Source organism: Prionailurus viverrinus, chromosome A1 (genome assembly GCF_022837055.1).
Source record: "Prionailurus viverrinus isolate Anna chromosome A1, UM_Priviv_1.0, whole genome shotgun sequence".
NCBI lineage: Eukaryota > Metazoa > Chordata > Mammalia > Carnivora > Felidae > Prionailurus > Prionailurus viverrinus.
In genome coordinates this window covers 221,206,022-221,230,721 of record NC_062561.1, presented here as the reverse complement: position 1 = coordinate 221,230,721, position 24,700 = coordinate 221,206,022, and the positions used below count along the sequence as shown (strand labels likewise).

General features: G+C 34.1%; 1 protein-coding gene across 2 annotated transcripts in view; it reads right to left on the bottom strand.

Annotated features, from left to right (window-relative positions):
• Positions 1 to 2,765: 2,765 nt before the first annotated feature.
• Positions 2,766 to 24,700, bottom strand: part of LOC125167404 (cadherin-10) — a 122,073-nt gene continuing 100,138 nt past the window's right edge. The window contains exons 8-11 of one of the 2 annotated variants that reach the window (XM_047861504.1): positions 18,423 to 18,544; positions 12,095 to 12,203; positions 6,234 to 6,485; positions 2,766 to 3,256 (exon numbers count right to left, since the gene is read on the bottom strand). In XM_047861504.1, coding sequence (XP_047717460.1) covers positions 2,766 to 3,256; positions 6,234 to 6,485; positions 12,095 to 12,203; positions 18,423 to 18,544 — 974 coding nt within the window. The remainder of the gene's footprint in view (positions 3,257 to 6,233; positions 6,486 to 12,094; positions 12,204 to 18,422; positions 18,545 to 24,700) is intronic. The other variant, XM_047861515.1, reaches the window with a different exon arrangement.

Here is a 24,700-nt window from a genome sequence, read left to right as displayed (position 1 = left end):
AATCATGTATAATTTATTATTACTTCCCTAGGGTCTAGAACACCTTTTGGTTTTTATAATAGATGCTCAAAATATTTGATGAATGAAAAAATAAATGGATGAATAAATGAAAAACCCACAGTTATCTGATGTAATCAATATCATGATACTGAGAGACATTTTCCCCATTTGCAATATAAAAACAAAAACTTAGACATATAATAACCTATGTATTGGGCATTTGTTAACAGAGCATCATGTAAGGAGACTACTGAGAGAGTCTGAGCAGGACATTATAGGGATACTTTTTCATTTCAGGATCTCCAAGAAATTTAACATGTAACCTTCATTATCATAAAATAATAGGATATCTGTTACCAAGGACTGTTTCAGAACTCTGAAAAAATGATTTCTGTACAACATAGGATATAGGCAGAAATCCCAGCTGATCAATCTCCTTAACAATAATTTTGGAAACCTGATTTGGATGATACTAGAGATCACTGCTACAGTTCTTAAATTTGTTAAAATTGGATGACAAAAAAAAAAAGTGACAGAGCAAGTTAACGTCAGTTTGAAATTATCTGATGAGGATAATTTAAAATATTCAGATCAAGAATTCCAATTACTGATATCCAATATTAATAAAAATAGTTAATGCTGGAAATTTATAAACTAATTTTCAGCCAAATGAATATTATGTTTTTAATCATAATTATTGTGAAATGTTTGTAAAATATACTTTGTTTTAATTTTTCCAATTTTTGTTGATTTTATTTGAATGAATGATCCTAGGACATTCAGGATTTTCTTTTCCTTCTGTTTAGTTTTTGTTTTATTTCATTTATTTTCCCTTTTAAACTTTGTCCTTTTTAGGGCACCTAGGTGGCTCAGTCTGGTTAAGCGTTCGACTTCGGCTCAGGTCATGATCTCACGGTCTGTGAGTTCGAGCCCCATGTCGGGCTCTGTGCTGATAGCTCGGAGCCTGGAGCCTGCTTCGGATCCTGTGTCTCCCTCTCTCTCTCTGCCCCTCCCCCACTTACGCTCTGTCTCTCAAAATATGAATAAACATTAAAAAAAACATTTTAAATAAATAAATAAATAAACTCTGTCCTTTTTAGTCAGCCTTCTGGGTATATGAATGGCATCTTGAAATACAATAAGTGAACCAAGTTAGGTTTTACTATGATCTGATGTATCAGCCTTGTAATGTGACTAATTTTAACTAGACCACATAGGTTGTTTTTCATTCACAATTATATTACCACGCAAACTGTCTGTAGTCAGTGAAATGTATGCTTTTTCAGCCTGGAAGTTGGGGGGAAAATATCATCCAAGAAGACTGAAACAAATAATTCTGCACTAAGGATATGTCAATATTGTACTCTCACTCCAAAAGCATAGCATTTTCACTAATTGGAAAGCACACAAATCTTTGGTATTGTTTATGATTTCCTCAGCAGGGAATGCGCCTTCCTAGTGTAGGCCCAACAGAGAGCTCCATTTATAAATAAATCATATTTGGAGCTTGAGAGACAAGAGAGCAGTTGGTGGCAGTTGGCTTTTGTGAATCTCAGGGACACCAGATAATTAACTGCCAGTTTTTTTTTTTTTTCCTTTCTATTGAATCATTCATTGACAGAAAAACAGACTTAATTACAAATAAATCTATAATGCCTTTTTGAAAACTTGACATAATCACGATGCTGTATCTTAATGGAATATTCAGCATTATTACTATCATAACTAAGCATTTTCAAAGTCACCATGGGAAGCAAGTATATTTTCCATTAAAGGATTATTTCAGTGTGAAATCTGTCTGAACTATTCTTACCTATAAAACTCAAAGAACAAATGTCATACAAAAATAAAAAAAAGTTATATTCTTTCAGATATTATTTTAATGAATATGAACAAAATGAAATGACTGTATTGCTGATGTCTGGGGATATTTAGCATAAAGACAGCCATGCTTTTAAATCGGCTTAATGGTACATGACTATTACTTCCAATTTGACAAGTTTTTCACATATCAGAGCATAACAAAACTCACTAGAAAAACAATTCATACCTATATCCTATTAACTTGTTTAGATGCCAAAGTAACAATAATGACTTTGTGCCCTTACCTGCATTCAGTGGACTTTTGTACCAAGACAGTCCATGAAGAAACTTCTTCTTCCTAGGAAAAAAAATGAAGCTGGAGACAAGGTAGTTGTAAAAACTTGTTTATTTTTTTTTAAAAATAAATACAAAAATATAAATATAAAACATTAGCAGATAGAATTTGATGAAATGAAATTGCACAAACGTTTGTATACCAGGTTGCATATCACACCTACTAACACCACATGTACTTTTTTTTTTTAATTTAATGTACAGAACAGGATATACCTTAAATGTTTTTCTTCACCTTTTTTTTTTTTTTTTTTTTTTTTTTTTTTTAATAAAAGCTTCATTTGCAAGGGCAGGACGTGTATCTAACAGAAGCGGCTTGTGAGGTTCCTATCCTGTTCGTGTTTCTGAAATTATCTTTTATTTCTAAGATGGACCACACTGAATTTCCATAGCTTTGGCTCTTGGAAGTGATTAAATAAAATTTCGCATATATTCCATGAGACATCCTACAGGAAAGAATTAATGGAATTAATGAACAAATTAAGAAGTAAATGGGAAAAAATTGTGCTGAGTGGCAGGAAAACTCTCCTGAATATCAAATATTGTGAAGGGGCGGACGGTGTCCGTCGAGTTACCTCCTCTTGTTGGAACAGAAGCGATAGCCTAGGTTAAGAGTCTTTGTCGCTGTCCCCGCCACCGTACATTTCGGCCAGCTTGTTAAACCGGGGGCCCCACTCTCGGAGGTAATCGTAGTTTTGGTCTCCGTCAGTGGTCCCCGAGTCTAAGGAGCTCAGAGACTCCGCGATGGAATCGTTCCCTTCGTAGGCGTAGGTTGCCAGGGAGTCGTAGGGGGGCGCGGTGGGGTCGAGATCATGCTCTTTCAGCCTTTCGTTAATGAAATCGCGGACGTCTGTGTTATCCGGGGCCGTGGGAGTCCTGCGAGGTATGAATAACGTCTCCGGGATGATGTCTCGCCGAAGCTTCTTCTCCTCGATCGCTGCAGGATTCCTCAGGGTGCCGATATCAAAGGCCTGGGTGTCCTCCTCTCCGCCACCCTCGTCGTTATAGCTCACGATGTTGTCTCTGATGTCCTCTTTAGACAAGATCAGAGGCTCCTTTTTTCGCTGTCTTTTCAGAGCTGCAAACAGCACTACTATAACTTGAAAAAAGAAAAGAAGATTCATTAGCGGTCCATCTAAAAACACTATATAAATGACGAGTGGAAGCACTGGAAAGGAGTTTAAGTTACTTAGGTTTTCCGGGACAGGCTAGAATTTCAGATGAATTTTGTCCTTCCATCCCTTTGGGGGGTGGAGGGGGGTGGGGGGAAGGGAGAGGAGATTGTTGAGGATTTGACCAGGAAGGGTGGTTTAAGTGCAGTGTTTGCGATTTATTTTTAAAGCCATCTGGGATATTTCTCAAATACAGTGAGATATTTTGTCTATTTTTTTTTTTCCTAAGAACTGTTTAAAGTTAGCTCCTGATTGTACAGACATTATTTATATTTTGCATTGTATAGTGACATAAGGTGTTACATAAAAAATAGACACACATTGAATTCAGCTTCAAATAAAACAATTAAGGACAAAAACATGCCCATAGTTTTCACATCCTTATACAATATTAAAAAGGCAGCATTCTTTGCAAGATATGGAGGTATTGGTTTGGGTTAAATAGCTTTGCTGATGGATTTACATAGATTTCTTTTTGTTACATTGTTAAAAGAAACAGATTTTTTTTTCTTGCATTTTTTTTCTTACAGTGTCTTAATTAGTGGAGGGGAAGTGACCTCCTGATTAGACACTCCTGGTTTAGCAATCTTTGAGGTATTACATGAAAGTATGTATTTATGTGAGACCAAAAATAAGTTGTAGGACCACAAGATGGCAAAGAGTGAATTCCAGCTTCTGCACTGAATTACCTACAGAAACTATGTTGAACCTTGGCTAGATACATCTTAAACAATTGTAGATATACAGATAGAAACATGTATCACTCAGGGCACCTGGGTGGCTCAGTCGGTTGAGCATCCGACTTTGGCTCAGGTCACTATCTGACAGTTCGTGAGTTCGAGCCACGCATTGAGCTCTGTGCTGACAGCTCAGAGCCTGGAGTCTGCTTCCGATTCTGTGTCTCCCTCTCTCTCTCTGTCCCTCCCCTGCTCATGCTCTGTTTCTCTCTGTCTCAAAATAAATAAATAAATAAATAAATAAGAACATTAAAAAGATAAAAAAAGAAATGTGTATCACTCAAAAAGGACATTTCCCTACTTCCCTGACAAGTTACAAATAATAATAAGATAATAATTTTACTAACCATAATAATGGCAATAGCATAAAAGATGGGAGAATATTAATCTCAGATTCCCTCTGGTTGTATGACTTTTCCCACCCTCATTCAGTATGCACAAACATTTTGGAGATGATCCTTTAAAATGATGACTTGGGGAAACAGAAGTGAATTCAATTAGATAAGGAAAGAGAGAGAAAATCTTTTACCAGATATACGTATGGTGAAATATCTATATTTATTTAAATTGTTTAGAATATACACTTATAGGAGATGGAATTTATTATCATTATGAATGGAATATGTCCTCTCAAAATTCATGCTAAAGCCTAAATCCCCAAGGAGATGGTATTTGGAAGTGGGGTCTTTAGGAGGTAATTAAGTCATTAAGTGGAGCCCTCATGAATTGAAATAGTGCTTAGTGCTTTTATAAAAAGCAACAGATGATTACTGTCTGCCACGTGGGGATACAATTGAAGACGGCCGTCTTCAACTAGGAAGTGTGCCCTCCCCAAATTTGGAATCTGCCAGTGCCTTGATTTTGGACTTTCCAGCCTCCAAAACTATGATAAATAAATGTGTGTGGTTCAAGCCATCCAGTTTATGGTATTGTTACAGCAGCCTGAACTAAGAGAATTATATTATTATGTGAAGTTTTGTTTTGTTTTCTCTTTATTAACACAGGACTGTCAGGCTGCTTGCCTTCAAGCTTGTGTGAAAGGGCAAACAAGGGACTTTTTTAATGCAACACAAAATAAAATTTTAATCCATTGATAAGTGTTCTTGACCTTCAAAGTGGTTAAAAAATAAATAGGCCAGCATTAAGTGAAAAAAAAAAAAAGTTTATTATTCAAGTCTTTGAGAAAATGTGACATTTTATTTTGCTTAAATTCATATATTCATGCACGCACCTAAACTTGTGATGTAAAGATTTTGAACCTTAGATTACTTATTATCAACCAAACGACCCTACCCAGTAAAAAATGTTCTAATAATGAGGATAATGAAACTTACTAAGATTGGATCCAAAATCCAAGTTCATTTTACTGCTTCTTGAAATGTCAGGTACAATGTTTTTTGATTAGGGTCATAGGAATATGCACAATAGTTTTAAGATAATGCAACTGGAGAGTAAACTTAATCAGATTTTTCATTCAAAGGCAGTTAAAAAGCAATTTGCTCTAGGTTATAAAATCAAGTATTATTGTAGGGAAAATGAACCAGGTAAAGGCCTATTTCAACATTATTTCAGTGAAAAGGTAAGATAGTGAGACCTCCATCCAGCCATAATATGAACAAAAAAACTGGAAATAAACTTTAGATTTACTAAAAATCTATCTACAACTAACAGCAAAGGGTCTTGCCTTTGTTGAGCCACTCAGAAATTGTGTGATCTTGAAAAATGTTTCGAATAGCTCTTTCGTTCTTATTTTAAAAAAATGTAATAACTATCTGACCAGATAAAATATTTTAATTTAACAATATCCTATGGTTAACCTATGTCTGTCTTAAATATTGGAGTTAATTTGGGAGGAGATATTTTATTTATTTATTTATTTATTTATTTATTTATTTATTTTAAATTAAAGTTTTGGTTTTTTTTTTTTTTGAAAGAGACAAGGTGAAAGTGAGAGAGAGATAGAGATTGAGAGAGAGAAAGAAACAGGGCTCACACAAAGAGGGGCTTCTGCTCACCCAGTGTGGGACTCGAACTCATGACCTGAGCCGAAGTCTGATGCTTAAGGACTGAGCCACCCAGGCGCCTGGAAGAATTATTTTGATAACAGAATTTCTGATTTACAAATATACAATGTGGCAATAATCATATTTTCACACACTTTTCTTACCCAGCAGAATAATGATGCAGAGGAGAATGGCGATGAGGGCCCCAGTGCTGAGACCCGCGGGGAGGAGCAGAGCTTCAGCGCTGCAAGACTGCATGTTGCCTTGGCTGTCGCAAGCACACACTCGGATGGTCAGCGTGCCTGTGCTGCTCTGAATTGGGTAATCATTGTCTGATATCACCACGGGCAAGAGATAGGTACTTATTTCATGTCTATTGAATCCGTTTTTTCTGGTTAAAATTCTGGCAGTATTATCTAAAATAAATTTGAAAATATTAAAAATGGCTTGGGATAGTACTTTTCTCTCGTCTTGATCACTGATGGTTTGACATATAAGTAAAAAGATGTTCATGTAAACTATAAAATTACTGTCGGTTTTCCTATAAAATGTATGCAATGCAACTAAAATATAAGATAGATTAGATAGCTGGAGGTATCTGATAACTATGCTTATTTATTAGATTTCCAACTAATTTTCAGATAATGCTTTTAAAATGGCAAGTTTTTATGAGAAGGGTTGCAAGGATGATAGCATATTGGTTTGCAGAATTTTCAGAGAACATACATATGCATACGAAGAAAAAATCATAGTAAATGTTTTTTTATTTATAAATGCATGTATATTTATGTACAAACACACACACACACACACGCACACACAGCACATACTAATCTAATTTCATGAAGAAAAATGTGAATGGGCAAATGTTAAGTGTAGTTGCGCTCTTAAAATCAACAATGTACTCCAAACCCTTCAAGGGTCCCAATATATGAACAACAGTGAGCAAGTTATTTATATTTCTGAACTTTAATTTCTCCCCATTAAAATGAATATAATATATAACCCAAAGTACTGGTGGAAGACAGCTGATGTGGGGTGCCTAACAGAGGCACAGAGAAATGTAAGGGTTGAATAAACACTAGCATTCTACTACCCAGTATTTTGCTACTGAAATTTTCTTTATCTGGTAACTCAGCCAGTATCCTTAAATGGAGGTGGTACAGTTAATAAACAAAGATTTATCCTAGCCTTCTATAATCAGTATTTTTTCAATAAAATCATTACACACTTGCATGATAATTTTCTATTCCATTTATCCAATGCACTTAGTCTTATTTAGCCAATCCCATAAGCTTGTGTAAAATGCTAACGGAGGGAAGGGAGTGAGTTAGCCAATTGCTCAAATCGTGTAGGACAGAAAAAGAACGGTGATAATTTATTGCAGGTATAGTGGTTGACTATAAAACTGTCATTTCCTAAATTATTAGTAAGAAGTTATTTCTACTACATCGGTTAACTGCATAAGCTAGGAAAGGAGATTAGCAAAATAGAAGATGTACACCTGCAAATTAAAAAAATAAAATAAAATGTGGCCCTGATAATTTTGCAAATCTGACTTTTCTTCCAAGAAGTATTAGGATATAATTCTTCCAGTCTCAAACCTACACTAAAATTAGCATTTATAGGCATATGGATATATATGTTTTTCTTTTTTTAAGTTTTTATTTAAATTTCAGTTAGTCAACATAAAGTGTAGTATTAATTTCAGGTGTGCAATATAGTGCCTCAACACTTCCATACAACACTAAGTGTTCATCCCAACAAGGGCATTTCTTAATCCCATCACCTGTTTCCCCCCTCCCCCCCATCTCTCCTCTGGCAATTATCAGTTTCTTTTCTATAGTTAAGTGTATGTATTTCTTGGTTTGTCTCTATCTCTTTTTTCCCCCCTTTGTTCTTTTGTTTTGTATCTTAAATTCCACATATGAGTGACATCATATGGTATTTGTCTTTCTCTGATTGATTGATTTAGCTTAGCTCCACCCATGCAACACTTCATCTTTATCCATTCATCAGTCAGAGTAGATTGGGCTGTTTCCATAATTTGACTATTGTAGATAATGCTGCTATAAACACTAGGATGCATCCTTTTGAAATAGTATTTTTGTATTCTTTGGGTAAATACATAGTAGTAAAAGTTCTGTACCATGGGTACTTCTATTTTTAACTTCTTTTTTTTTTTTTTTAATTTTTTTTTTTTTTTTTTTTTTTTTTTTTTATTTATTTTTGAGACAGCGAGAGACAGAGCATGAGCAGGGGAGGGGCAGAGAGAGAGGGAGACACAGAATCTGAAACAGGCTCCAGGCTCTGAGCTGTCAGCACAGAGCCTGATGCGGGGCTCGAACTCACGACTCGCGAGATCATGACCTGAGCCAAAGTCAGACGCTTAACCGACTGAGCCACCCAGGCGCCCCTCTATTTTTAACTTCTTGATGAAACTCCATACTGTTTTCCAGAGTGGCTGGACCAGTTTGCATTCCCACCAATCCTGTAAGAGGGTTCTCCTTTCTCCACATCATTGCCAACACTCATTCATGACAAAAGCCTCAACAAAGTAAGTTTAGAAAGAACATACCTGAAAATAATAAAGGCCCTATATGAAAAACCCACAATTAATATTATTCTTAACGGGGAAAAATTGAGAGCTTTTCCTCCATGGTCAGGAATGAGACAGGGATGTCCACTCTCACCATTGTTGTTTAACATAGTACTGGAAGTCCTCGGCACAGCAATCAGACAACAAAAAGAAATAAAAGCCATCCGAATCCACAAGGAAGAAGTAAAACCTTCACTATTTGTACATGACATGATACTCCATATAGAAAACCCAAAAGACTCCACCAAAAAATTGTTAGAAGTGACACATGAAGTCAGTAAAGTCACAAGATACAAAATAAATGTACAGAAATCTGTTGTATTTCTATAAACCAATAACGAAGCAGCAGAAAGAGAAATTAAAGAATCAATCCCATTCACAATTGCACCAAAATCAATAAGATACCTAGGAACAAACCTACCCAAAGAGGTGAAAGACCTGTCCTCTGAAAACTATAAAACACTGATGAAAGAAATGGAAGTGAACACAAAGAAATGGAAAAACATTCCATGCTCATGTATTAGAAGAACAAATATTGTTAAAATCTCTATATTACCCAGAACGATCTACACATTTGATGCAATCCCTATCAAAATACCAACAGCATTTTCCACAGAGCTAGAAGAACAATCCTAAAATGTGTATGAAACCACAACAGACCCTAAATAGCTAAAGCCACCTTGAAAGAAAACAGCAAAGCTGGAGGCATCACAATTCCAGACTTCAACCTACATTACAAAGTTGTAGTGATAAAAACAGTATGGTACTGGAACAAAAATAGACACATATGGATCGACAGAACAAAATAGAAAACCCAGAAATGAGCCCACAACTACATGGTCAGTTAATCTTTGACAAAGCAGGAAATAATATCCAGTGGGGAAAAGACCATCTTTTCAACAAATGGTGTTGGGAAAACTGGATGACATCATGCAAAAGAATGAAACTGGACCACTTTCTTACACCAAACCCAAAAATAAATTCCAAATGGATTAAAGATTGAATGACCTAAATGTGAGATCTGAAACCACAAAAATCCTAGAAGAGAACACAGGTAGTAGTAACCTCTTTGACATCAGCCATAGCAACTTCTGACTAGACATGTCTCCTGAGGCAAAAGAAACAAAAACAAAAATAGACTATTGGCACTTCATCAAAAGATAAAGCTCCTGCACATCGAAGGAAACAATCAACAAAACTAAAAGGCAACCTACAGAACTGGAAAAGATATCTGCAAATGACATACCTGATAAGGGGTTAGTATCCAAAATCTATAAAGAACTTACAAAACTCAACACCAAAAAAACAAATAATCTAATTAAAAAATGGGCAGAAGATAAGAATGGGCATTTTTTACAAAAAAGACATACATATGGCAAACAGACACATGAAAAGGTGCTCAATATCACTGATCATCAGAAAATACAAATTAAAACTACAGTGAGATATTACCTCACACCTGTCAGAATGGCTAAAATCAACAACACAAAAAACAACAGGTGTTAGCGTATGGTTATATTTAGAATCTTCTTGGCTTTCCCTTTTTTAACTTTTTCAAAGTTTCTAAATGTTAATTTTATCTACAATAGTTTTACTATATTGAAGAACAAAATGTCATTTTACCCTAAACTAGCCATTCTATTCAAACCATTTTATTAAATATTCAAAAAGTCATCGTATGCTTTCAATCTATGTTAGTGGAAAGTAAGGGAATCTTAACAATTAAAAGTTCCAAGTGTGTTATCACAGAAGCAAGAAATTAAATTTTAAAAACTTATACCATAAACTTTTTTAAGCTGAACATATAGATAAACACAAGGGTATTTTCTCAAGAAGAGCAATTCCATTTCTCAATAGAATTTCTTTCAAAATGCACGATAACAAATTAGTGAATTTATGCAGGATTATATCCTATATTCCATCTGACTTTAGTGGTGTTCTATATAGTGACATGTTCAGATGTATATTTATAAGGCTTCAACTCTTGCTCTGAGTAACTCATATAAGATCAGGAACTCTCCCAAATATAGGAAGATGCCACTACTTGGGAGAACTTAATTAAGATTAGCCTAAAGGTGCTTACCTAGTAACTGTGAAATGTTGTGATAAGGTAACACTATTTCAAGTCTCTAATACTTTTCAAAATTGAGAGGTGGTTTATTGGGAGCCAGGGCTTGGTTTAACAGGAACATAAATTAAAACACGCTTAGAAAGATGAATGATGTCGCCAGTTCAGTATTAGGGATGTCCAGTCTACGTTCCATATATAGGATGCCAGATTCAGCAAATAAAATAATGGGTGTTGTTTTACTGATATGCAGATGAAAGTGGACATTTTGTGTCTTATCTGCCAACCCTAGGCTAATTTTTCCCATCACAATTATTTTAGACGTTCAGAGGGATACAAAACAGACATTTCAGAAACTCCAATTTAGTAAACAGATGTTACCAGTGGGTGCCCTCTCTTCAACTGATTTGTGCACTTTCTACCATATCAAATATTTCAAATAAAAATTGGGTTAATGTAAAACTATCCATTATCTTCAACTTCTTTCTGATATTCTGAAAGCCACCTAGAGGTGATATAGCCATCTGCCTCTACCAGTGTAGCTACATCGTTATGAAGGTATTTCCAAATATGCCAAGGTAGTAAGGTAGTTATTACATTTATTTTAAGAATAACCATATATACATTTACTCTAAAATATGTATGCCGTTTTGGAAAGATCACCTGATAGTGTTAGTTTAACATATACTTATTGAGGGAGGGGGGGGGTTAAGCTCTACACACTTTTAGACTAAGATAATTACCACATATATTTTTCAAAGAATAAAGCTGTTCAACTTTTTAAAAATAGTAACTATTTTCATATTTTTTCCTATAAAAATCTGTTTTTGCTCTTTTTGGGAATGCAAGAAATGTAATTTCAGTATTTTTGATCACAGAGACATCGTAATATTTACATATTACACAAAAGAATAGTATATCTTGTCCTTGCAACTGCTTTTGCACTTAAACCCTCACAGGCTAATATGGTTATTTCTCTTTCTTCTGACCCATACTCCATGCCTTCTTGGCTTTGGTGAATCTGTTGCTGCTAAGTATCATTGAAATTTGCACAAGGGTCTCACTGAGTCATTCATTTCTCTAACCCATGTGTCTGATTATTTCCAGCCTTTCTAATGTTTACAAGATCCAATCTCTTCATCAGTACTCATGTAGAGATTTCTTTCAAATAATTTACTATTTTTTTGATATTTTGAGAAAATGAACACTGTCAAGAAATTAATGTGATTAAATACCTTATGAAAACAACATTTTGTAACACAGATCAATAAATTAATACACCATACATGTTAATTGCTACTTTGGGGAAAAGTTGTAAATGTCACCTTAAATCATAATGACCGTATTCTAAAATTTACCTTCATTATCCTGTACTGTGAAGTTGGGATTGACAGCAGCTAAACTGAAGAAAAATTTCTGTCCACCTAAAGGGTCATCTTTGTCTACTGCGCTTATAGTCTGTATTAGCTGGAGAAAAGAGAAAAATGCATATTTATCAAATTCTATGGGTATAACCTGCTTAACAATATGTAATTTTTAACATCCAATTTTGTCTAAATTTAAAGGCAGTTGTTTTTTTTTCCTTGTGCATGTATCTTTGGCTTATTCCATCTTTTTTGTTGTTGTTGTTACTTTAATTTTAATAGAGTCCTCGTCTCTCTACTTCCCTCCGTGCTTCTCTCTGTCCCTCCTTCTCAATTTCTCCTATATATTATCCATTTCTTCAAAATAAAAACTGGTAATATTATATTCTTTGCATCCTTATTAATTTAGCATTTAAAATGAGTAGGTTATTTCACACATCTTTAAACATTAATCTGGAAGAGTTTATCTAATGTAGGAAAAATTCAGAAAACTATTGTGATTATGGCTTTTCTCCTTATCAAAAAAAAGTAAAGTGAAAATTATTCAAAGAAAGTAGAGATTATGTAGATAATATTATGCAAAACTTTTTAAATGAAGGACTTAAACATTATGGTCTACTTTAGCAGTAATAGCTCACTTCATCTGCACTGTAAATAAAATTACATATTTTTAATTCAATATATGCATACTATGGGAAATGGTTTTTTATAAAGATCATCTCTGACTTATTTAAGGATAAGAGACAATATAAGATCCTATATGGTAACAAAGAAGAAAATTTAACACCTTATACTGTAATCGGATCAGTGCTTTGACCATATATGTTTAATATTATTAAATATATATATATATAACATATAGCTATGTAATATTTGAATATATACCCATTTTGTCCTTAATTTATATGTATAACATTTTATATATATTTTTGTGCATCTTAATTTGCAAGAGAGCTTCAGAAGTTGTTAACTTGTATATTGATGTTTATATAAATGGTCAAATTTATGCTTAACTAAAAGGAATATACTTTAATAAATTGACTCATTTTAACATTGTGTCTATATTTGATCAAAATATTTGCCACTGATTTTTATTTAAAAAGAGATTTCAGGGGTGCCTGGGTGGTGCAGTCGGTTAAGCGTCCGACTTCAGCCAGGTCACGATCTCGCGGTCCGTGAGTTCGAGCCCCGCATCGCGCTCTGGGCTGATGGCTCAGAGCCTGGAGCCTTTTCCGATTCTGTGTCTCCCTCTCTCTCTGCCCCTCCCCCGTTCGTGCTCTGTCTCTCTCTGTCCCAAAAATAAATAAACGTTGAAAAAAAAAAAAAATAAATAAATAAATAAAAAAAATAAAGTCCTGTCAAAATTCTTTAAAAAAAAAAATAAAAAAAATAAAAAGAGATTTCAAATTTAAACATTATATCAAGTAAATATGAAAAATAAATTATTTTAACTCTTCTGTATTGAATTAGTCTTCTTTTAGATTACCTTATAAAAATAAAAGTGTGATAAATTTTATGTACTCCCTATTTATTTACAACCTTAACCACTTCCTTCTACATGATAAAAGAAATATAATTTGATCAAAGATAAATGTTTATTATCTAAGAATAAGCAGCCAAAAAAATCATTTAAGCCTTGAATAATTTTAAAATATATTTTAAAATGAAACATAACTATTTAATGAAACTTTAGTGGTAATTTAAGATTGAATAAAAATCAAAGATTATTGCTAATTGCTTAGCCATCCAATACACAACTAAAAATGGTACATATGTGAAGGAATTAAAGAGCAAGATGTTTATACAATAATTAATTAATACCCTTTAAGAGGTATCAATTCAATTATAAAAACATTTCTTGATTGACTCTTATTTGTCAGGCAGTCTAAAAGATTATACTTTTAAATAGTGATTTATAAGAATAAGTTGAGGGGGAAAATGACATAAATGAAATAACATCAAGAAAGATAGTAGACTAAATATAATTTTTATGTTTATACACATTAAGATTAATATGTTGGCACACATACAGACAAAATGATAGAAACTTAAAAGTAGAGCTAAAACTTTAAAAGTGGGCCTTTTAAAATAAAAACTATAATGTTTCATAATAAATATACATTTTCAGTTATGATTACAAATTATAATTTCAGTTTATTTCTAAAAATCAAAATAATACACTACAGAGAACAAAATGGTCACATCTTTACATATAAGAAATTATAACGGTTTACACAAAAATTCCTTTTTTTTAATGTTTATTCATTTATTTTGGGAGAGAGCATATACATTCATGCTCTCACATGTACCCGTGAGCAGAGGAAGGGCACAGAGAGAGGAAGCGAGAGAGTCGCAAGTGGGCTCCATGCTCAGCTCAGAGCCCAACCATGAGATCATGATCTGAGCAGGAATCAAGAGTCAGACACTTAAACAACTGAGCCACCCAGGTCTCCTTACACAAAATTTATTTTCTTTAATTTTTTTAGCAGTTATTTATTTATTTTGAGAGAGAGAGAGAGAGAGAGAGAGAGAATGGGGGAGGGGCACAAAGAGAGAGAGGGAGAGAGAGAACACCAAGCAGGCTCCTCACTGTCTGCGCAGAGCCCAACATGGGGCTCAATCTCACGAATCGTGAGATCAAGACATTGGCTGATACCAAGAGTTGGACACTTAACTGACTAAGCCACTCATGCGCCCCTTATGCAAAAATTCTTAATTAAAATACGTTGTTTGAATAAAACATGATAGCATCATTGATTTTAAAATTAGTGATTCACTGATATATTTTCTTTAAATGTTATAAAGAAAGTAACCAACCCCTATGCTGTTCAAGAATCAACTGTATTTTGTTTTGGTATATGTGTGCTTATTTGTTTTGGCATATGTACCATATACATATGGGCATATATATATACACACATACACATACATATTATATATTATAATATATATATTATAATATATAAACATATTATATATTATAAAATATATATTATAATATATAAACATATTATATATTATAAAATATATATTATAATATATAAACATATTATATATTATAAAATATATTATAATATATATTATACATATCATATACATATAATATATATACATTATATGCATATAATGTATACATATATTATATATTATATTATACAATATAAATATAAATATATATTATATAATATATATTATGTATATATATATATTATACATTTGAGTTGATTTGCAATAGAAATCATAAGTTGGCAACAAGAAGGAGATATCCCCTATCTCTCTGTATAAGTTCTCACTATTTTATTCCTGCTAGAGACAAATTCATTTTTGAATTTGACAAATTCATTTTAGATCACTTCCAATACAATAGGTTGCCACATTATGGAAAACAAAAACAAAAACACTGGTGATGTCTAGTATTCATTTTGAGCATATGAAGAACAGACACTGATAAGTCATTTACATTGTATCTCTTGAGCTGTAACATAATTGGTTTGTATTTTTACTAGGCTATTCTAAAATAATCTCAATTCACCAAGAAGGTGTTTCAGTGATCATTAGCATTGCCAGTGGTTAGAGTAGTAGTTTCCATTGATGCAAAAATTACCTTTGTTCTGGTAAAAAGCACCCATTTCAGTAGCTGGTAAGTAACTAAACACTGTGCCATGGAGATATGTAGTGGGATATTTGGGTTTTGATAAAGGCCTGGAGCTCAGATACTATCTGTGGGTGAATACAAGTAGCACTCCTCCCTCGGGAGACTCTGGGAATCTGAGACAGAAATTGTATTTCCTTCCCATAACGATTAAAATTATTAAAATATATTTTATTGACTGAAAATCAATGAGAAATGAAACAGCCGGTTTTCTTTCCTCTCCTTCCCAAGAGACTCTTTCTGTGATGGAAAAGATGAGGACTCAAGTAGCCTAGTTCAGGCACAAGAAGGATCTGTTAATGCTACATCAATTGTAAGCTCCATCTTTTCCAAGGAGAAAGTCTCCTACCCTTAGATCAGGGAATAAGCAGAAAAGGAGGAGGAGATGGTAGTTAAGTTTATCTCTGTCTTCTCGTTTTGTCCACGCACCAAATAAATGGAATCATTTCCTATACTGCTGTTCAAAGTGCTACTTTTAATCGGCACTTAATTCAGAGAATTAGTTTGGTTGAAATACTCTATAAATAACTAAAGCACACCCAGAAGTCCTGAGAAGCTCCTACTTCCCAGAAGGAAGGAAGGCAGAGTTAACAAATAAATTTCAAGGAAGTTTCAGTGAAGGACTTTTCCAAACCTTAGTTTTACCTCCTAGGATGCTGTAACCTAGAATTCCATCATTGAGTATGTAAGTATTTGGTTTAAGGAACATTTTTCAGCCTGTGAGACCAAAATGATATTTAACAAACTGATCTTATTAAAAATAACTACTATGGGGACACTTGGGTGGCTCAGTTGGTTAAGCCTCTGACTCTTGATTTCTGCTCAGGTTGTGATCTCATGGTTCACGGGTTCAAGTCCCACATCTGACTCCGTGCTGACAGTGTGGAGTGTGCTTGGGATTCTCTTCTCTCTCTCGCTCTCTGCCCCTTCCCTGCTCATACTCTCTCTCATTCTCTCTCTCTCAAAACAAATTAATAAACATTAAAAATAATAACTACTATGGGAAGCTATTGCACATTCAGATAATTAGACAAAAATTATTAATCATGTTATTCCTATCAAGTTGGTCAAAATAGGTTACTCTTTAAATTAAAATTTTCTTCTATTTTATTATTTTCTTTCAATACGCCAAGTGGTTTTTAAAGTCCAAAAAATATATAGTTACTAAACCAGATATATTTTTTAAAAAGAGGCATAAAGAAAAAAAACATAATCCCTTATTTTGTATATTTTGAATACATTTGGAAATCAGTATTTAAAATGATTCAAATGCTCTGAAAAGATATCTCTTGAAAATCAAATAGAATAACCATAGAGAAAGCAATGCATGAGGCAGTTGCAAAGTGGGTAATTTATCTCTTTAGAGAAAAGGCTTCAACTTATATCATGCTGAGCCTGCCAAGCAGAGGACTATTTGGAATGGTATTTTCAGGGCAAACACTGTTTCATTAAGAAGTAGGTCGGAAGTAGCTTTGTCATTTAAATATTCCAAATTAAACATTTCCATAACATTTTCAAATAAAAAATGAATCCAATTGCAGCAATTTTGCCATTTCCAACAATAGACAGGCTATTGAATTCCTGTTAGAATCTTCAGAAGGAAGAATTTGTGTTATTCCACAAGGTAATTTGCATAAAAATGTAACAATGACATTGATGTTTATAAAGAGCATCAAATGATGTCAAAACATAATACAGTTTTGGGATGGGTCCTCTTCCTTTAATAAAACACATTTGATTCCCAATTATTATTTATAACATGCAGCTTCCTTCTGTGAAGATAGCACTCAAACCAATTAAGAGCATTTCTTTCAGCCATATACACTGGAGTTTTGCAAACAACAAAATGAGTCCGCTGAGGAAAAGACTTAAAGAGTTATAAACAAAGCTGATGTATAAAGAATGTTTTAAAGGACAAAAACTAAGTCATTAAGCACTCTAAGTGTTGCTATAATGATAAAATACAAGTATAAATCTAAGGAGTGAATCCTACAGTCTGCTCTCAAATCATTTGCATACATTGGAATATTGATGCACTGTCTAGCTGATCCCATGTATCTGTCTCTGTGTTTTTTCTAACTTCCATCTCCCATTTCTCTAGCAGTTACAGTATTCATCTAAAGAAAGAGCAGAGTTTTTTTTTTTCCTCCCTGTTTTTGTGCTTGAAAGTTTAACAAGTGAAACTTATTTCTTCTTACACCTTAACTGTTGTGGCAACAACAATGTCTTATATTTTCTTTTTAACTGCACAAAAGAAATATGAAACTCACTATATTGTCATTCAGAACATTTTTTAATTCTAAAAACATCAGCTTTTTTTTTTTTTGAGAGAGAGAGAGAGAGAGAGAGAGAGGTGAAGCATAACCAGGGGAGAGGCACAAGGAGAGGGAGAGAGAATCTTGAGCAGCATCCATGTCCAGAACAGAGCCCAATGAGGGGCTTGATCTCATGACCACGAGATCATGACCTGAGCAGAAATCAAGAGTCAGACATTTAACTGAGCCATCCAGGCACCGGGCACCCCAACATCAACCTTTAAAAAAATTATATTACTGGTACTTATATGATTGTTTTTATCTCTGTTTACTCATTCTTCTTAAGATTAGGAAAAGAAAATATTTAAGAAGCCACTAAAATATTCCAAAGCTTTTAAGTCCTATGGTTGCTCACCTGCCCTGGTCTGGCGTTTTCACATACAAAAGTGTCATAGAACACTGCAAATTGTGGAGCATTGTCATTAACATCCAAAATTCTGACAAAAACAGCCACACGAGTCATCTCTTTGGGATTGTCTAGAAAAGGGAAAGGAAAAATTTGTTTAGGAAGACACATTTGTGCACCAGATTTAATTTATACAGGCATCTTGTGGATATTAAGTGCTCACATAAAAATAAGCATCGTGTTCATTTTACTAACATAATGAGCAAATGCAATAAAGAAAATTACTACAGAGCCTAATTAAGTAGTCATAAATTCAGTTATTATCGGCCTCAAGAGTACTACTATTATTTTGGAAAATCTTTTCAAAAGCAAAATCCAGTGTAAATGAGTTCATATTGTATTTGTGTCCTGACTGTCCAAAATATGTAAAATAAGAACAAATAGTTATTAAATCTTTATCATACAGTATTATATTAAGCTTCAGCAAGTTTTTGGTTGAAGAAATAACTTTAAATAAATTATTAACCAGCCCATAGTCATAAGCTCATAATGAGTGGTTTTTATATTACAACTTACCCTCCTGACTACTTTAATCACTAAAATGTATTCCAATAGCTACTCTCAATTCGTCTTTTGGAAATTTTAATATACAGCTACTAATTTTACAAGTTGGATGGAAATTTACAGTAAAATATAAGCATTTGAATTTTTCATTAGTTGTTACTGGTATAACTTCAACAATCCAGGCTGAATTTTGTAAAATAAAGTCAGTTTGGTAGTAATATATAGTAGAATAATAATGTTTTGTTTTTTTTCCTACAAATTTAAAAATCAACAGCATCAAAGTTTTCACATAAAAATATGCATTAAAATTGTCTTGATTTGTAAGTGGAATTTTAAAATATTAATGTCTATTTACAGACATGAGGTAACAACATAGCATGGAGTAACAATAATGTATTAATCATAATTCCATTATCTCAACAATGGGATTTTCTAGGAATGTGTACTGATATCTAAGAGTGATTTGACATCTTAAATTCAGGTTCTATTTATCAACCTTTGTGATGTCAAAATCTTAGTCTTTGGATATAGTTGAACTTCTATGTGTACTTCAGCAAAGTCAAACTGAAGATCAGTATAAAAGAACAAAGGAAGTAACTAGCTAAAAACAAAGGAAAGCAGGGGTCTAAGAAAGATAGTGGAGGAGCATGGAAACCCTCAGCTTGTCATGTCCCTGAAATGCACGTAGATCAGCACCAAACCATTTTGCACACCTAGGAAATTGATATGAGGATTAACACCACAATCTGCATAACTTGAGCCACAGAATCCAGCAGAATTCAGAATTCAGGAATGTAGAGAGGTGAAGTGGGAAAGAGAGAGAAGCCACAGAGGGTAGGGAGCTGTTTTTGCAGAGAGAGGATAGAGAAAGGGGGAGAGTGCAGTAAATCGGGATCATGCAAGAAAAGCACTCCCCCAAAAGTTGCTGGAGAGAAAGAAAAAGAAAGAGTGAAAACACTCACAGGGGACTGAACAAGAATTCTGTTCCCCAAAACCAGTGACAGGGAGAAAGGAAAGGATTTCAATACCATTAGGATTATATAAACAGTGGAGCACAGAGTCTGAAATTCTGGTGCTTAGTGCCTGTTGGTGCTCTGGGGAGGAAGTAGTGACGATCCCCAGGAGCAGGCATCGGGGTCTGAGGGGTTCATGTGCCACGGGGGAGAAGCGTCACTGTGTAATTACACAATCATTTTCTGGGGCAAGCAGGCACCCGGTTGTTGCTCAGCAAGACCCTTTCCCAGAGAGTTGGCATGGGCCCAAGTCACAGGGGTCTCTGCAGAGAGGGGTTTTGAAACACAGCCCCACCTGAGATAAAACTCTAAGGGAGGTGCTGCCTGGCAGCCTGATGCTTGGACATGGACAGGGTAGAGGCAAGGAGTGGAAGGAGCCCTGAGACAAAGGAGGGGCTTCATGAGAGCATGAAGTTCCTATGCCAGAGACTAGGAAGCTGGGTGAGGCCATTTCTACCTCTCCTGCACACGCATATGCATGCACATCCAACCCAGTAAACTAAGTAGCTCCACATAGTGGAGAATGGAGCCATTACACCAATCCCCATCCAAATGCATCCTCCAAGCACATCCCCTAGACAACCAGCACAAGTCTCTCTGCTTGCTTACTGTATGGACTATATAGAGTGCTTCATAGCTCAAGTTCTAGGGGACACTGAATGTTAACTTCATTTGGGTTTCATTCTGTTTGTTGGTTCATTTATTTATTCGTTGTTGTTTTGTTTTTCTTTTGTTGGTTTTTTTTTTTTTGCTTCTGTCTTTCTTGAAATAGTTTTTTTCTTTTGTTTTTCTTCATTACAGAAGGAGACAAAATTATTTTTATTTTCTCTTTTGCAAGAATATTTTTTATTATTTTAATTATTTTTACTATTTTTTGTAGTTTTAAAATTCTATTTTATTATTTATTTCATTTTGTTATATTTTATTATACAAATATTGTTTAATCTTTAAAACTTTTCTTGATTTTTTTCCTATCTTTTCTCTACCTTTTTTCTCTATTATACCAAGCTTCTTTCAACAAGCAGACCAAAACACATCTATGATCTAGTTACCTTTATTTAATTTTTATGTTTTGTTTATAATTATTTTAATTTAAAATTTTTATTTTATTCTTTTTCTTCCTCCATAATGACAAAACGAAGGAATTCACCCCAAGAGAAAGAACAGAAAGGAATGACAGCCAGGGGCTTAAGCAACACAGATGTAAGCAAAATGTGTGAATTAGAATTTAGAACCATGGTAGTAAGAATATTAGCTAGGGTTGAAAAAAAAACATAGTTTCCCTTTCTGAAGAGATAAAAGAAGTAACTAGTCAGGACAAAATTAAAATACTATATCCAACATGCAATCTTGAGTTGAGCCATGATGATAAGAATGGACGAAGCAGAGCAGTGAATCAGAGGTATAGAAGATAAAATTATGGAGAATAATGAAGCAGAAACAAAAAGAGGGAAACAAAGTCAAAAGAGCACAATACAAGACTTAAGAGAACTCTGTGACACATTAAAAAGAAATAATATACAAATCCTAGGAGTCCTAGAAGATGAAGAGAGAGAAAAAAGGGCAGAAGGCTTATGTGAGAAAATTATAGCAGAAAAATTTCCTAATCTTGGGAAGGATACAGACATCAAAATCCAAGAAGCACCAAGAATTCCCATTAGATTAAACAAAAACTGACTATCAGCAAGGCATATCATAGTCAAATTCACAAAATGTGCAAACAAAAAGAATTATGAAAGCAGCAAGGGAACAAAATCCCTTAATGTATAAGGGAAGACACATCAGGGTTGCAGCAGATCTATCCACAAAAACTTAGCAAGCCAGAAAGCGGGGGCAGGATATATCCAACGTGCAAATCTGAAAAATATGCAGCCAAGAATTCTTTATCCACCAAGGCTGTCATTCAAAATAGAAGAAGAGTTAAAGAGTTTCCCAGACAAACAAAAACTAAGAGTTCATGACTACTAAACCAGCCCTGCAAGAAATTTTAAGGGTGACTCTCTGAGAGAAGAGATGAAACAAAACAAAAAAGATCAAAAGCAACAAAGACTAGAAAGGACCAGAGAACATCACCAGAAACTCCAATTAAAGGCAACATAATGGCACTAAGTTCATATCTTTCAGTAGCCACTCTAAATGTCAATGGGCTAAAAGCTTCAATCAAAAGACATAGGGTATCAGAATGGATGAGAAAGCAAGACCAACCTATATGCTGCTTGCAAGAGACGTACTATAGACCTAAAGACACCTGAAGATTGTAGGTAAGGGGAAGGAGAATCATCTCTCATGCCAATGGTCACCAAAAGAAAGCTTGAGTAGCCATACTTATTTATGTAAAACAAATTAGCTTTTAAAATACTGTAACGAGATAAAGAAGGGCATTATATCATAATTAAGTGGTCTATCTACCAAGATATTACAATTGTAAACATTTATGCCCCCAACATGGAAAATATATAAATCAATTAATCACAAACATACAGAAATTCATTGATAATAATACCATAATAGTAGGGGACTTCAACACCCCACTTGCAGCAATGGACAAATCATGTAAACAGAAAATCAACAAGGAAACAATGACTTTGAATGACACAGTAGACCAGATGGCCTTAACAGATATATTCAGAACATTTCATACCAAAGCAGCAGAATACACATTCTTCTTGAGTGCACATGGAACATTCTCCAGAATAGATCACACACTGGTACACAAATCAGCCCTCAACAAGTATGAAAATATCGAGATCATATGGTGCATATTTTCAGACCACAACGCTATAAAAGTCGAAATCAACACAAGAAAAAATCTAGAAAGACAACAAATACTTGGAGACTAAAGAACATTCTACTAAAGAATAAATGGGTTAACTAAGAAGTTAAAGAGGAAATTAAAAAGTACACGGAAACCAACGAAAATGAAAACACAACAGCCCTAAACCTCTGGGATGCAGGAAAGGTGGTCATAAGAGGGAAGTCTATAGCAATCCAGGCCTTCCTAAAGAAACAAGAAAGGTCTCAGATACACAGTCTAATCTTATACCTAAAAGAACTGGAAAAAGAACAGCAAATAAAGCCCAAAACCAGCATAAAAAGGGAAAAAAATAAAGATTAGAGCAGACATCTATGATATTGAAATTAAAAACAAAAACAAAAAAACAGAAACAAAACAGTAGAACAGATCAATGAAACCAGGAGCTCATTCTTTGAAAGAATTAACAAAATTAATAAACCCCTAACCAGTTTGATCAAAAAGTAAAAGGAAAGGACCCAAATCAATAAAATCATTAATGAAAGAGGAGAGATCACAACCAACACTGCAGAAATACAAACAATAATAAAAGAATATTATGAGCAATTATATGAGAACTAATTGGGCAATCTAGAAGAAATGGACAAATTCCTAAAAACATACAAACTACCAAAACTGAAACAGGAAGAAATAGAAAATTTGAACAGACCTATAACCAGTAAAGAAATTGAATCAATCAAAAATCTCCCAGAATCAAGAGTCCAAGGCTCGATAGCTCTCCAGGGGAATTCTACCAAACATTTAAAAAAGACTTAACACCTATTTTTTGAAGCTGTTCCAAAAAACAGAAATGGAAAGAAACTTCCAAAAAATTCTATGAGGCCAGTATTACCTTGATACCAAAGCCAGACAAAGACCCCACTGAAAAGAACTACAGGCCAATTTCTTTTATTAACATGGATGCAAAACAACAAGATACTAGCAAACTGGATCCAACAATACATTAAAAGGATTATTTACCACGATCAAGTGGGATTTATTCCTGGGATGCAGGGCTGGTTCAATATCTGCGAATCAACCAATGTCATACATCACATTAATAAAAGAAAGTATAAGAACCACATGATCTTATCAACAGATGCAGAGAAAGCATTTGACAAAATACAACATCTCTTTTTGATAAAAATCATCAAGAAAGTAGGGATAGAAAGATCACAACTCAATATCACAAAAGCCATATACAAAAGACCCACTGCTAATATCATCCTCAATGGGGAAAAACTGAGAGCTCTCCCCATAAGTCCAAGAACACAACAAGGATATCCACTCTCACCTCTGTTATTCAATATAGTGTTGGAAGTCCTCACCTCAGCAATCAGACAACACAAAGAAATAAAAGGCATCCAAACTGGCAAGAAAGAAGTCAAATTTTCACTCTTTGCAGATGACATGATACTCTATGTGAAAAACTCAAAGGACTCTACCAAAAAAACTGCTAGAACTGATCCATGAATTCAGCAAAGTCACAGGCTATAAAATCAACGTATAGAAATCAGTTGAATTTCTATTCACCAACAATATAGCAGCAGAAAGAGAAATCAAAGAATCGATCCCATTTACAATTACACCCAAAACCATAAAATACCTAGGAATAAAACTAACCAAGAGGTGAAAAATCTATACACTGACACTATACTGAAAATTATAGAAAGTTTATGAAAGAAATTGAAGAAGACACACAAAAAAATGGAAAAACATTCCATGCTCATGGATTGGAAGAACACATATTGTTAAAATGCCGATACTACCAAAAGCAAACTACATATTCAATGAAATTCCTATCAAAATAACACCAACATTCTTCAAAGAGCTAGAACAATCTTAAAATTTGTATGGCACCAGAAAAGACCCTGAATAGCCAAAATAATGCAAAAAAAAAAAAACCACAAACAAACAAA